Below are 14,935 nucleotides of genomic sequence, written 5' to 3' on the forward strand. Positions count from 1 at the left end.
ATGCTGTTAAATGAATTCCAAGATATGGGATTGATTTTTCTGCCCATGTGAATGGGAGTGCAGCCCTAGCCGGGATCAATTCCATGTTTGTGAGTGAAATATTAAGCACTAGGCATTTCTTAGGATTAATCATAAGGCCGGATAGGGCTGCAAATCCATCAAGAGCTGGTATTAAGTTAGGACCAGAGACCTGTGGTGATGATAGAAAAAGTAATATATCGTCTGCAAATATACATAATTTGTGTGTAATACCTCCTACTTCAATGCCAGTTATAGTTTGATTTGTTCTGATGTATTGGGCCATGGGTTCTAGTATAAGGGCAAATAATAAGGGAACAGGAAAATTTTATTAAACGAATCTGGATAACAAAGAGCAACAGGCATTTGACATTGTGTACGATATCATACGCAATTACAAGAATTAACTCTAGGTAGGGGGGTTACCTCTAAACGTACATTATACAAGGTAAATCATCCATTGTTAGGGGGGGAGCCCAAATTTTACCAATTGTTTTTTGTTTGTTTTTTGTGGGGGGAGGGTTTGACCCTCTATCAAGTTTTCATTGCTTTCTGGGTTCTTGTTTGGGGGATTTGTTCTCCCAGAAGTCCATTCTACACTTTAAAATATATCTTAGGCCAAAAGATTTATTTCTTAGTTTTGGATATGGATTTTGAAGTGGTAATGGGATAGAACCTGAGTCGAAATGTTATTGCTGTATATGCCCCCACTGGGAATTCACCTTCTATATTTGTCTTGGTGACCATTGTCACGGAGGGAAAATCCAGAATTCTGAGTTGTCATCAGAATAGGAATAGAGGGGAAATGTTTCATTGGGAACATTGGAGTTCCTTAGCATTATGCCCCATGCACACGATCAGAATTTCTGCCAGCAAAAGTCAGATGTGAGCTTTTGGTCAGAAATTCCAAACGTGTGTATGCTCCATCGGACTTTTGCTGGCAGAATTCCAGCCAGCAAAAGATTGAGAGCAGGTTCTCTATTTTTCGGTCGGAAAAAGTTCCTATCCGAAAATGCATTCGTCTGTATCCAATTCGGAAGCGCAAAAAATCATGCATGCCCGGAAACAATTAGATGCATGCTTGGAAGCATTAAACTTAATTTTCTCCGCTCGTCGTAGTGTTGTACGTCACCGCATTCTTGACGGTCGAAAGTTCAGAGAACTTTCGTGTGACCGTGTGTATGCAAGGCAAGCTTGAGCGGAATTCTGATGGAAAAACCATCCAAGTTTTTTCTGACGGTATTTCTGATCGTGTGTATGAGGCATAAGAGAGAATTCCTCTCATTTCTTGTCTTGTTTACAGGACAGAACATGAAGGCAAATTTCTCCATTTGAACATGAATGGCAAAGGTTTAACCATTCCATACTCTATCCAAAATAAAAAAAAATAATATGTTTTGGGTTTTATATATATACTTTAACCCAATTTGTGTATTTGTGTGATCTTATTACAGTGTGTTTTGGCAAGTGTCATTATTGTTGGATTGAAAGGAATGCTTAGACAGTTCCAAGATTTAAAGAAATACTGGAATGTTGATAAATTTGATTGGGTAAGTAATGAGCTGAATATTGAGACTTCCTAATAAGTCAAATATTTACATGAAAATGTATGAAACCTGTAATAGTACTACAAAGATAGACACACAAACTATAAGTGAAATAGTGAGGCAACGTTTTATCAAAGCCACTTCCACAGGTGGCAAGAAATAGAGGACATTACTGGAAGTGGCAGCAGAGAAGCTCATTAGTGGGTGACCCGTCCTCCCGGCTGCAACAGGATTTGTGATCAATTATCCAGTGAGAGGATCGAACATAAGATTTTGTTTTCTGTGCCTGTTACCTAGCACAGTCCGGTAAGAGTCTGACTCATAGGGGGATTTTTTACCCCCCAACTCTACACGTGTGGAGGTGATGGTGGAATGGTTATATCTAGGGCGTAATCAAGCACTGTATCTTTGTTGGACTCTATTTAAATCTTAATGTGAAGTGATCACATCTCTGCAAGAATTATTTTTGGACTTTAAAATTGATATGCACTTGCATGACAGCACACCCCTAATAGTAGGATTGTGTGTTTATGTAGCTCTGCCTTGATGAATGTTTTTGTTTGTTTTAAAGCCACATGCCTAATTGCACATATCGCAGCAAATGTTTTGTGCCTTTGGACACATCTAGTTTTCAATTGGTTTCTATTGCACTTGAAATCATTGGTAAAGTGATCTTCTGAGCAAAGCGGGTTAGAAATTGCCTATCACTTTAGCTATGCAATTGTTTTGAGCATTGCTGGTATAATTGTGCCATTAGGAGGATATGTAACAAACAATTCCACCTATTAGGGTGATAGAATATTACAAAGACCATTCCTGACTCACTGGTATGTAATGAATCTTTAAAAGTCACATATTATGGGGTGTATTCATACCAAAATTGCATAGATTTAAAATGGAAAATATCAAATTTAGCCAACAGATTAAAACCATTCAACCAGTACACGAAATAGCATAATAATAATGTAAGGTAATGCACTTGAGGGGTAAAAATATAAACGCAAGTTACTCATTAGGTGGAGAACACCTAGGGGCTTCCAGGATGGAGAAGGATCTAGGGGGTCCTAATAGAAGACAGACTGAGCAATAGCATGCAGTGTCAAGCTGTGGCTACCAAAGCCAGAAGAATATTAAAATGCATTAAAAAGGGAATTTACTCCAGAGATAAAACGATAATTCTCCCACTTTATAAAACTCTGGTTCGGCTGCATCTGGAGTATTCCGTCCAGTTCTGGTCACCAATCCTCAGAAAGGATGTGCTGGAGCTGGAGAGAGTCCAGAGAAGGTCAACTAAATCAATAAGGGGACTGGAGGACCTCAATTATGAGAAACAAACACAAGCGTTAAATTTATTTTCCTTGGAGAAGAGATGCTTGAGAGGAGATATGATAGCGATATACAAATATCTCAACGGTGATCCCAGTGTAAGTGTGAAACTTTTCAGTCCCAGGGAGTGTAGGAAGACACGGGCTACACAATGAGACTGGAAGAGAAGCGGTTTAACCTTAAGCTGTGTAGGGGATTTTTTACTGTCAGGGCGGTAAGTATGTAGAACAACATGCACTTTTACTGGGTGAAGTGCTATGCATTTATTTTTATAAATACACCCCTATGTGTTGTTTCTTTATTTTCAATACTGAATGTTTTTTTTCCAACAGGTAATATGGATTTGCACCTATGTGGTAACAATCTGCTTTGCTGCAAATATTGGTTTGCTGTTTGGTGTTGTCTTTAATATTGCAGTAGGAGTATTTCGATTAACCAAGTAAGATTATTTTGTCTCTGTTTTATTATTTTATGATTTGTCTTTTTTGAACATCTTAGTATAGTTACCAGCATATAGTATAATGTCAAGTTCAGGGCTGTTTCTTGAAGAGCACTTGAGACTATAGCCTCCTGCACACGATCAGATTTTCTGACGGGAAATGTGTGATGACAGGCTGTTGGAGGAAAATCTGACCGTTTGTATGCTCCATCGGACAATTGTTGTCGTTTTTTTCACGGACAAATGTTGGATGGCAGGTTTTAAAATTTTCCACGGACAAATGTCTGTTGTTGGATTTTCCGAGCGTGTGTACACAAGTCCGTCCGACAAAAGTCCAAAGTACAAACACGCATGCTCAGAAGCAAGGACGAGCCAGAAGTGGTTGGTCTTGTAAACTAGCGTTCGTAATGGAGAATTAACATTTGTGACGTGGCAAATTATGAAATCTTGAAATGCAACGCACATTCTCGTATTCTTTAATGGCATAATAATGAATCTGATTTGCTGGTGATATTGATGGAGTTATTGCAAACATATTTTCAAAGGCTTTTTTTTTCTAGTGATATCAAGAATAATATTATTATGCTTTTTTTTTTTGATCAAGTTACCACAACACCATTATCTTGTAGTTTTTAAGATAAAATACAACTATGTTGGTGTCCCTTGTCAATTTTACATTGTATTTTTTTAAATGTAACTGCCTACTCCCAAACTGTCATTTGAAGTAAAACACATAGCCAAGTATTATTCTCCACAATTTTTTTAATGTGCATTAAAAAAAGAAAACAAATAAAATTAAACATGCTATCTACCAATAGAACTTAACCAAAAAGTGCATTCTATGCATCCAAAAATATAGAAAATATAACAAATCAAATCATTATTATTCAACCAAAAAATAAAATAAAAGCCTCATGCATGTTTCCTGCTTCCTAATATTGGGGGTCAACAATGCCAAGAGTTGGTGAAAGCAGGGGTCTGTCATCCGGAGATAATTCCAAAAATCATCTGGATTATTCTCCTGGAGCTCCCGCAGCAAAGGCATATGACATAATTGGTCATGGTTAATAAAGCAATTTTTGGTCCAAGAACGCCTCCTGTTCCTGGACTGGACTTGGGTCAAAGCAATAACTCCAAGGCCAATAATAAATAACACGTTATCTCCTCTGATTCCGCAACATGTCTGGTTGATGAACGGCCGTTCAGAACCTAACTGAAAAGCGCTAAATGAAAAGCACGAAATGAAAAGCGCAAAATGAAAAGTGTAAATCAACACTCACCAAACTTCTACTAACATGAAATTAGCAGAAGGAGCCCAAAGGGTGGCGCTAAAGATCTGAGAAACCACGTAGTACGTCACTACGTTCATGTTTGTTGGCTCACAATTGCTTGCCGTTTGTATGCAAGACAAAATACAGGCACACGCCTTCGGACAAAAGGCAGAGGTTTTGTCTGCGGAAAATCCGATCGTGTGTACAAGGCATTACTGTATGTGTGTTTTGAGGCTCCCTGCAACCTCTAGTGTGATACACCCACAATGCTCCTGGTAGCTATACTACTAAATGTGGAAATGGGCAGGCAGCGCTGGATAATTTGTTGGAATTTGTGAAGACTGTGATCCCCATGGCAGACATCACCCATTTGAAGATCCTAATTGGTGGCCTGAGGAGCACTTATCTAAGGAAGCACAAGAAGGTCCAGGATTCCCAGAGATCAGGAGCTGCAGATGACATTTATGTCCCCAGGCTGTGGTGCTATGACAGGCATTTTCTGGCAGGTCAGACTGAACCCAGGCCAGCACTCTCCACTCTTCCTTCCACGCTTCCTTCCCCCCCAGCTGAGGCTTCTGACGCCCAACCTGGGCCTTTCAGGCAGCAACATGTGGAGGAGCCCAGCTTGAGCCAGGCATAGCATTCCTCTAAATATTCATGGTTGTCCAATCAATGATGTTAACTAGATGTTAGTTTGGAGTACTAATTTCTGATTGTAATTGATGATGCAAAAACTAAAACCATGTCCCTTTTTCATACACAGGCAAGTCTCAGCCAGGAGGTGGCTGGGCCAAGCCGGTTGCCTGATATCAGGTCCCTCCCCTACACCTTCAAAGACAAAGTGGCAGGAAGAGGAGTAACCTGGAGGAGGCTGCCATAGGCCTCTTTTGGAAGGCTACAGAGGCCCTGAGAACCCCTCACAGTGTGGAGGAGGACTTCGCTGGCATAACTGTCTGCAAAATGATGCAGATGGAGGAGGGCCAACGCCTCCTGTGTGAGTCCTTTATTTTGGAAGTTCTCAATAAGGGGTTGAGGGGCCAAATAACATGTGCTACCCACATTTGTGACCTCACACATAGTCCTCCTCCTCCTCCAGGTCCTACTTCTCCTCCTCCTCCTCCTCCTCCAGGTCCTACTCCTCCTCCTCCTCCTCCTCCTCCTCCAGGTCCTACTCCTCCTCCTGCCACATCTCCAACACCAGAGCCACAGCCGGGTAGGAAGCGTGGAAGGAAGACCAAAGAGTGATGGCCCTGAGTTCAGTCTGGTCTGGCAAAATATGCAGCCTCTTGTAGTACCACAGCCTGGGGACATACATGTCATCTGCTGCTTTCATGATCTCTGGGACTTCTGGACCAGACTGCACTCCCTTATATATGGACTCCTCAGGCCACCAATTTTGCAGTAAAATAATTGATGTCTGCCCTGGGGGTCAAAGGCTTCACCAATTTCTGCTGTTTCTCCAGCGTTGCCTCCCTCTTTGTTTGGTTATGAGCCCTTAATAAAGGTTTCTTTGGTTCAATTAGACTCACCTATTTGTGTTTCCCTTCAAAAAGGACAGTTTGTTTGTGAGGATTCAGGTACATTTCAAAAATACAATGTGAAATTAACAACAGACACCAACACCAAGCAACCTCCTTGAGATTAAATAATACAAGATAATAATGGTGTTGTGGTAACTTGACACACAAAACACACACAAAAATATTCAGGATGTTAAATAACTAAAAAAAAAAAAAAAAACAAGATCAGCCTCAAAAAAAATACAAACCAAAAAAAAGAAAAATCACATCAGGGTTTAAAAAAAAAACACACAAAAAAAATGATATAGATTTTTGGTCAGTTGTGACAAATCATAATATATTCAGGGAATCACGATAAATAATAAAGAAAGAAGTTTGTGAGAACTCTGTGTGAATATGAGCAGCAAAACTACTTCATTCTTCTCACATTATAAAGAAGAAGAGAGTGCGCTGTATTAAACAATTTAAAACATTGCAGCGTGACGAAAGTGCTGTATCCATTCCGAACGCTAATTTTACCAAAACGAGCTGTTCCGTCTCGGAATTTCTTCTGAGCATGCGTGGCACTTTGTGCGTCAGAATTGTCCACACAAGGTCGGAACTGACGCGATCAGATTTTGTTGTCGGAAAATTTTATAGCCTGCTCTCAAACTTTGTGTGTCGGAAAACCCGATGGAAAATGTCCGATGGAGCCCACACACGGTCGGAATTTCCGACAACACGCTCCGATCGCACATTTTCCGTCGGAAAATCCGACCGTGTGTACGGGGCATTAGTGTCACGATCAGGGGTCAGGCTCGAAGAGCAGTTGCTATAACAATAGTGTGACTTCCATTGGCCAGCAGGATAGTTATACAAGCGGGTCACCCTGGTGAATGATGTGGGCTTACCTTAGGTGCGGGGTTTAAGTACTAACTGGTTGTTCACCAGAGCTCCCGATGGTGGAGATGTATTTAGCTGCTTGTTAGTACCAGGTCGCTGTCCTCAGGATCGCCCCACCAGGAGGTGAGCAAGCCGTGGTCCAGAAGCGGATATAGCAGGTAAGGATCAAACAGAAGTGTAGTCAGTAAACAAGCCAAAGGTCAGTAACGAGTAGTTGCAAGTTGGGATCAGGCAGAAGCATTGCCGAGGAAGAAGCCAGGCTTCGGTAACGAGTGATAGCAAAGATAGGGATGGCAGCAGGGAAGACAGAGTGAGATATTGGCTGGAGAGAGCACAATAATCTGGAAAACAGGAAGTGCAGAGACATGGCTTAAATCAGGAAGTTCATGGAAGGAGCAAGGAGTTCAAGGTACAGCAGAAGTCAAGGCAGGGTTGTCCAATGTATCAGACAAGGTGCTGTCCAACATTTCTGATAGCTCAGCGAGAAGAGTCACTGCCAGACACAGCAGAGGTGCCAGGTTCAAGTCATGGCCCTGACACTTAGGGTTACGGGCATTAACACCTTGGCATATAGGTGTGTCATGTTTCAGCACTTATACGTTTATTTCCCAAAGACAACCTCTGGATATGAAGCTGAGCACGTGCACTCAACTCCTTCGATCGACCATGGCATGGCCTGTTTCGAGTGGAACCTGTCCTGTTAAACCGCTGTATGGTCTTGGCCACCATGCTGTAGCTCAGTTTCAGGGTCTTGCCAATCTTCTTATAGCCTAGGCCATCTTTATGTAAAGCAACAATTCTTTTTTTCAGATCCTCAGAGAGTTCTTTGCCATGAGGTGTCATGTTGAACTTCCAGTGACCAGTATGAGAGAGTGAGAGCGATAACACCAAATTTAACAAACCTGCTCCCCATTCACACCTGAGACCTTGTAACACTTACGAGTCACATGACACCGGGGAGGGAAAATGGCTAATTGGGCCCAATTTGGACATTTTCACTTAGGGGTGTACTCACTTTTGTTGTCAACGGTTTAGACATAAATCATAAATGGCTGTGTGTTGAGTTATTTTGAGGGGACAGCAAATTTACACTGTTATACAAGCTGTACACTCACTACTTTACATTGTAGCAAAGTGTCATTTCTTCAGTGTTGTCACATGAAAAGATATAATAAAATATTTACAAAAGTGTGAGGGGTGTACTCACTTTTGTAAGATACTGTATATAAAAAAGTAATCTATTCACATACGAGAAACAGATATACATGTCCACCTAAAACTTCCAAAAAGGAATAAAGCGGTGTCACCCAAGTAATTGTCCTTTATCTACAGTTCTCCCAATACCAAGGGAAGTATAGCAAGGAGTATTGCAGCAGAAATGAGACACTGCCCTTAGTGTAAGTATGTTTGGATCACTTTTCAGAGGCTATTGACAGGCAGTGAGAAGGCTAAGTGACAACTCATCACCGTCTGTTTTACCCTATTTTTACTTATGCGTTTGCTTGGCTTTTCACTTGAATGGGTTGCCTTGATCATGACATGTTGGGTAGCTTTTGCCACGGGCACAAAGCATCACAACTGCAGCATATAAACACCCATGTCCGCTGCTATTTTCAGCTTAAGGGGGGCAGCAAAAACATGGCTCAAAACTTACTCTAATCTTAAGCTGCGTACACACGGTCGGATTTTCCTACAACAAGCTCACATCGAACATTTCCCATTGGAAAATCTGATCGTGTGTACGGGGCATTAGTCTTGCTAGTTTCAACAAAGCAGCTTCCTCAGAGTTTATAAGATTAGGTGGTTACATAAAATGCAATTTTTTTTCTTATCATATAGAAGTGCTGATGTAGTAAGATATCTTTGGTTAAGCCTAAAGTCTCTGGAGACCATATACTCTTTATTTGCATTAGTTTTACCTATATAACTAATTCAAAATATGGCATAAAAACATCACATCAGTGGAGTGTGATGTAAGTGCTTTTAATTAGCAATTTATCCATAGCAGAGAGTGGTTCATTCACTAACCCAGCATGCTGTAAGTGCAGTGTAACTGAACTCTGCACTGACAGGACAGTTGCTCCAGGCCCTAGCTGATTGCCTTAGTAACATACACACTGCGTTGCTACAAGCATCACAGTGGCTTTCTTCCTTGTCTTTGTAGTCTTTGTCAGTCAATGAACTGTCACATCAGGGTCCCCCTTTTCACATCAGAAGCCTGATTTCACATTAGGAGCCTCCTTCACATCAGAGCCCCCCTTTTACACCAGGAGTCCCATTTATGTCAGATTACTTTCTTTACATCAGGAGCTCCTCCTTACATCAGAGTCTCTCCTAAACATCAGGAGCTCCCCTTCACATCAGTGAGCCCCCACATCATTAGAGTCCCCTCACTTATGTGTTTGTTTTTGTAAGACAAAAAAGCCTTTCAATAAAAAAGAGTTTGAAAAAAAGAGCCCCCTCTCATCAGTGTCCTTGGAGCCCCTTCACCTCTATGTTCTAGAGTTCCCCCTCACATCAGTGTCCTCAGAGGCTCTCTCATGTGGGAGTCCTCGGAGCCCCTTCAACATCCATGTCATCAGAGTTCATCCTTACCATCAGTGTCTTCAGAGCCCCCCTCACATCAGTGTCCCCAAACCTCCTGTCACATGGTCAGTGTTGTTCCATTTTGCAACTGAACCAACCAGCCTATATAGGTGGTCTATAACCCCACATTTGTTAAATGTGGCCTAATTCCTCATTCTACTGTTTTTGGGCAAAAAAACTATACCATCTTTTGCCCAAGGGCTTAGAAAGGTGGACAACATTTGCCTTATGGAAGATCTTACGTTTATTACACGCTCCACTCAAGGTTACCACATCAAGATATGGGCCTGTTGGTTCAAGTTCAAATCTACTGCTTTGTATTTTGATATTATCTCAGACCTTTCTACTGATGAATGATGAGTAGAAATTACTCCTACTACTTAAATTTTGTCTCAGAATACAACTGTCACAGGGTATCCCCTTCCCTTTCTTTCTTTTCCCATTACTATTCCTCTTTCTGTTTTCTTTTTCCCCACTCCTTTCTACACGGTTCTATCAGGTCTTGGGAGACCATTGGTTATATTAAGTCTGGTTGGAGCCTGTACCCTCTCTGGATGCTACTGCAGTTATTAATCAGTATGCAAATCCCCCCATCATACTTGGTGTAATATATGTGACTTTCTTATCTTTGACCTCACATCAGGGTCCTTAGGGCATACCCACAGCAAGGTCCTCTGAGCTCCCACCACATTAGTGTCCTCAGAGCTCCCCTCACATCAGTGTCCTATCGTATAATCAGTACATGTGTGGCAGCACGACACAGGGCAGAAGGCAAAGCAGGTCTGTACAGAAGTGGACTTCCCTCCTCTTTTAAATGCCGGGGTTGACACTGGATGCCACCCTGTCCTGGAACATTTCAATAGTGCAGATGGGCCGGTCCACCCGCACCATGGAAACACATGATGTTAAAGGATTAAATAGAGGACTCTGGGAAATCCAGGATTTAATAATAAAATACAGGTGCTTTGATCTGCTAACCGGACAGGGGTGCTTTTGGGGTGCTGGGGCAAAAATGTATACATCCATAAAGTAGTCAGTGGCATAGGCACTGCTGTTTACACATTGTTGACATTTAATTTTTTGGCCCTTGGGCAGCATCAGTGGCCAATAGTCTACATTTGTGCTGTATGCATGTAAAACACAAATGTTTATATGTATAAAGCACAAAATACGCTCCATATACAGGTCCTCAAACCCATATTTGGTTTACTCAGCTTTACACTCTGAAGCAATACAGACCAGTGTGCAGGTGTCTATAGAATACAATACTGATGCATTCAGATATTTATACTAGGGTGTACTGGATAAAGTGACCCTGGAATTATAAGTTAAGTGAGCATAAGCTAAGCCCCTGATGTGAGGAACAAAACGTCTCTGTTATCATATAATTCTTTATTACCAGTGTGCCCAAATAATTCACTTGTTGGATACCCTCATCTCCTTCTCTATCCACTTCCTCTGACATATGCAGAGAACAGTGAAATGTAATTTTCCCAGGTAGGTCGGAGATGTCTTTTACGTGTGTGAGGTGATTGAAAGCCTGCTTTCACCTTCTCTGTTCTGTGAGAGAGGCGGGATAGGTAGGGTTACTAGATGTCTCTGGTTGCCGGGGACAGTTCACGATTTTAGGGGGCTTTGCCCTGGAAAATAAAATGTCCCTGATTTTTACCCAATAAAAGAACGTGTCCTCATTTTCTTACTCTCCTCTCGGCTTGTGCATACTTCATTACAAGAGGTAAGACTGTGGATTATTTGCTGCCAATCCCTTGATATTGATGGTTATTCACAGTGCACACCTGGGCCTGCACTCTCGACAAAGAGCAAAGTAGGCTTAGGTGCTATTAAACTATACCTCTTTAACTGTTGGCAAATTTGGCCCCACCCAACATTTATTGTGGGACACTTCACATGCTAATATCATCCATACGCCCTGCTCTTCCTCAACCCAACCCCCAATAAAAGTGGGTGTGGTCAGAAGGGCGTTCCCTGATTTCCTTTTGAAAATCTGGTCACCTTAACCAAAGGGGAATGTTGTGGGGCAGATTAGAGCAGAATTTTTGTTTACCAGTGTGTTTTTTATAAGCCAAACGATTTATTCTTTCTGTAAACATTGGTAAAGGAAAAGGTTACTTTCATTGGCATACATTTCTTACATAATAGGATTTATTTTATAACTCGATCAATTCAGGTCTGCAATCTTGAACTTTTATATTGTTATTGATTTACCTAACGATTCTGTCTAATTCATCCTACAGAGCGAGGACACTGCAGCTCGTACATCTAAATGAGGATTTCAGCTCAACAAGTGAAGAGGATTATGGTGTAAGAGTTCTTCAGTTTTCAGTAGAGCAGCTGCAAAACTATTTGAAAGATTATAAGTAATTTGTTCTATCTTTGATGATTTATGATTGCCCAATAGTAGTCATGGATCAGCTGCACCCCCTCGTTATGTGGCATTTTCACTGAACCCCTGTGATCTTTGGAGGCTGGGCAGAAGTGGTTTAACATGAGCTCACTCCAACTATTAACTGCTTATCAGCATACCTCCTAGCCATTGAACTTGACAAAGAGATCAGGCATGACCATATGGGTTTGATTACAGTGATTCTAAAACCTAAAGTTTTTTCTTTTAGACCATTCTAGAACATACCTCTCACATCTCCATATGTGGAGAGACAGTCACAGCTTGCTCTCCCCAGTCCTTATGCTCCCTTCTTGCGGCCAAGCACCTTCAGGGGTTTCTCCCAAAGGGGAAGATCACTCTGCCCTTTCATGTGCCACTGCCTAGGTCTAAGGCCTAGGAGAGACTAAATGGGCCTACATCCTCATAGGGTAGAAGCCCCTAAGGGAAGAGACAGAACAGTTAGGACCTCTGATAGTTAATAGCTCTCCCAGCATGCACAGCAAGTTCCCCAAGCCTACTGGTATCTCTCTAGCACACCCTGCTGGAACAAGCTCAGACAAAATGTGGCAGACAAAAATACACCCTGAACTTAGAGAGACACACCTGCTGAGGTACAGTTACACTGAGTACCTGGGCTTTTTTTCAGCAGGAATGCGGGGGAACGCAGTTCCGGTGCCCCCAGCACTGAATGTATGCAGTGGCAAGGGGTAGTGGGGTGTGCTGAAGGGTACAATGATGCCAGCTGCTGGGGGTTCTATTGTTGCTGCTCTCCCCAGCAACAATTGACCCACTAGCGACATAAGACCTCCCTGTCTTATGTTGCTAGTGGGTCAATTGTTTCTGGTAAGGGTCTACTGTTGAAGCAGGGGTCTACTATTGCTGGCTGCTGGGGGATCTATTGTTGCTGGGTGAATTTATTGTTGAGGGAGGGGTCTATTGTTGCTGGGGGGTCTTATGTTGCTGGTGGTCAATTGTTGCTGGGAGCAATCTACTGTTGAGGAGGGGTCTATTGTTGCTGGCTGCTGTAGGGTCTATTAATGCTAGCTGCTAGGAAATCTATTGTTGCTAGTGGGGTCTATTGTTCCTGGAGTGGGTCTCGTGTTGCGAGAAGGTATTTTGTTGCAAGTGGTCTATTGTTGCTGGGGGGATCTGTTATTGTTGGGGGTGTCTATTATTGCGCGGGAATCTATTTTCCCATACAGATGGTGGGTATAGGGTGGGTATAAGGGATGGTGCTTGGAGGTGGGAAGAGGGCGGAGACAAGGAATGACTTGGGAGAGGGGAGTTCCCGCACCTATTCTCTGGGAAAAAAAGCCCTGCTGAGTACTGTGTACTTTTCTAGATTGAAGCTGGAATAAACTTAAAATATGTATTTACTATACAGTGATCAGCCATAACATTATTACCACCACCTAATATTGCATAGTCACTAAAACAGCCCTGACCCATCGAGACATAGACTCCATTGGACAAAGCATCGCACTGCCTCCACCTGCTTTTCTTTTTCCCGTAGTTTATCCTTGTGCCATCTCTTCCCCAGGTAAGAGACACACATGCTCTCCACATGCTGCAAAAGAGAAAATGTGATTTATCAGACCAAGCCACCTTCTTCCATTATTCCCTGGTCCAATTCCAATGCTCACATGCCCATTGTAGGTGTTTTTGGCTGTTGACACGGGTCAGCATGGGCACCCTGCTGGGTATGTGGCTACGCAGCCCCATACACAAAAAACTGTGATGCACTGTGTGTTCCGACATATTTCTGTCAGAACTAGCATTAACTATATCAGCAATTTGAGCTACAATAGTACTTCTATTGGATCAGACTATACTGTCCAGCCTTCACTCCCCACATGTATCAGTGAGCCCTGATAGCCCTGATCACCCTATTCACCAGTTTTCCTTCCTTGGACCACTTTTGGTAGGTCCTGACCACTGCAGACTAGGAACATCTCAAAAGAGCTGCCGTTTTGGAGTTGCTCTGACTCAGTGGTTAAGTCATTACAATCTGGTGGATTTTTGAAAATTCGGACAAAATATTTCGATTTTCCACATTTCTGAATCACAATATTACCGAATTTCAATGAATCCTATATAAATTATGATGAAACAAATTTTTTGAATTCGAAAATGAATTTGATTTCCAAATGGAGACATATTGCAATAAATACAGTAAGGTATAAAAGTGAAATAAGATGATGATTCCTACGTAGGCTGCTTTATAGAACAGAATAGAAATTCATAGAGTAGAACAGAAAAGACTAGAATAGAGTAGAATAAAATATAATAAAACCATAATAGAATAGAAGAAACATAAAGGAATAGAATAGTAGGAAATAGAATAAAATAAACCAGAATAGAAAATAAAGGAATAGCATAGGAAATAAAAGAATAGAATAGAGTAGTATAAAATAGAAAAAAATTGAACAGAATAGAGTGGAAAATAATAGAATATTCTATTTTACTCTATTCTATTGTTTTCAATTCCATTCTGTTTTATTATATTTAATGCTATTCTGTTTAATTATATTCTATTCCTTTATTTTCTATTCTATTCTTTTATTATCTATTCTATTCTATTCTATTTTATTATATTCTATTATTTTCTCTTCTATTCCATTATTTTATATTCTATTTAATTCTGTTCTGTTTTATTCTATTATATTCTATCCTTTTTTTAATATGTTCTATTCTATAAAGCAGCCTAAGTAGGAATCGTCTTATTTCACTTTTATACTTTACTGTATTTATTGCAATATGTTTCCATTTCAAATTTGAATACATTTTCTAAATCAAAATTGATTTCAAATTGATTTGAAAATAATGAATATACAAAACATAACAAATCATTCTATTGCCCTGTACACACGGTCGGATTTTCCGATGGACAATGTCCGATCGGAGCGTGTTGTCGGAAATTACGACCGTGTGTGGGCGCCATC

The 14,935-nt window shown here is 41.2% G+C and overlaps 1 protein-coding gene across 3 annotated transcripts in view; it reads left to right on the plus strand.

Moving 5' to 3' along the window:
* The window catches only part of SLC26A7 (solute carrier family 26 member 7), a 105,615-nt gene that overhangs the window by 57,762 nt on the left and 32,918 nt on the right, over positions 1 to 14,935 (plus strand). For all 3 annotated transcript variants that reach the window (XM_073631940.1, XM_073631938.1, XM_073631939.1), the window contains exons 10-12: positions 1,473 to 1,568; positions 3,224 to 3,330; positions 11,845 to 11,911. In XM_073631940.1, the coding sequence (XP_073488041.1) occupies positions 1,473 to 1,568; positions 3,224 to 3,330; positions 11,845 to 11,911 (270 nt within the window). The remainder of the gene's footprint in view (positions 1 to 1,472; positions 1,569 to 3,223; positions 3,331 to 11,844; positions 11,912 to 14,935) is intronic.

Source organism: Aquarana catesbeiana, linkage group LG05 (assembly GCF_042186555.1).
Source record: "Aquarana catesbeiana isolate 2022-GZ linkage group LG05, ASM4218655v1, whole genome shotgun sequence".
Taxonomy (NCBI): Eukaryota; Metazoa; Chordata; class Amphibia; order Anura; family Ranidae; genus Aquarana; species Aquarana catesbeiana.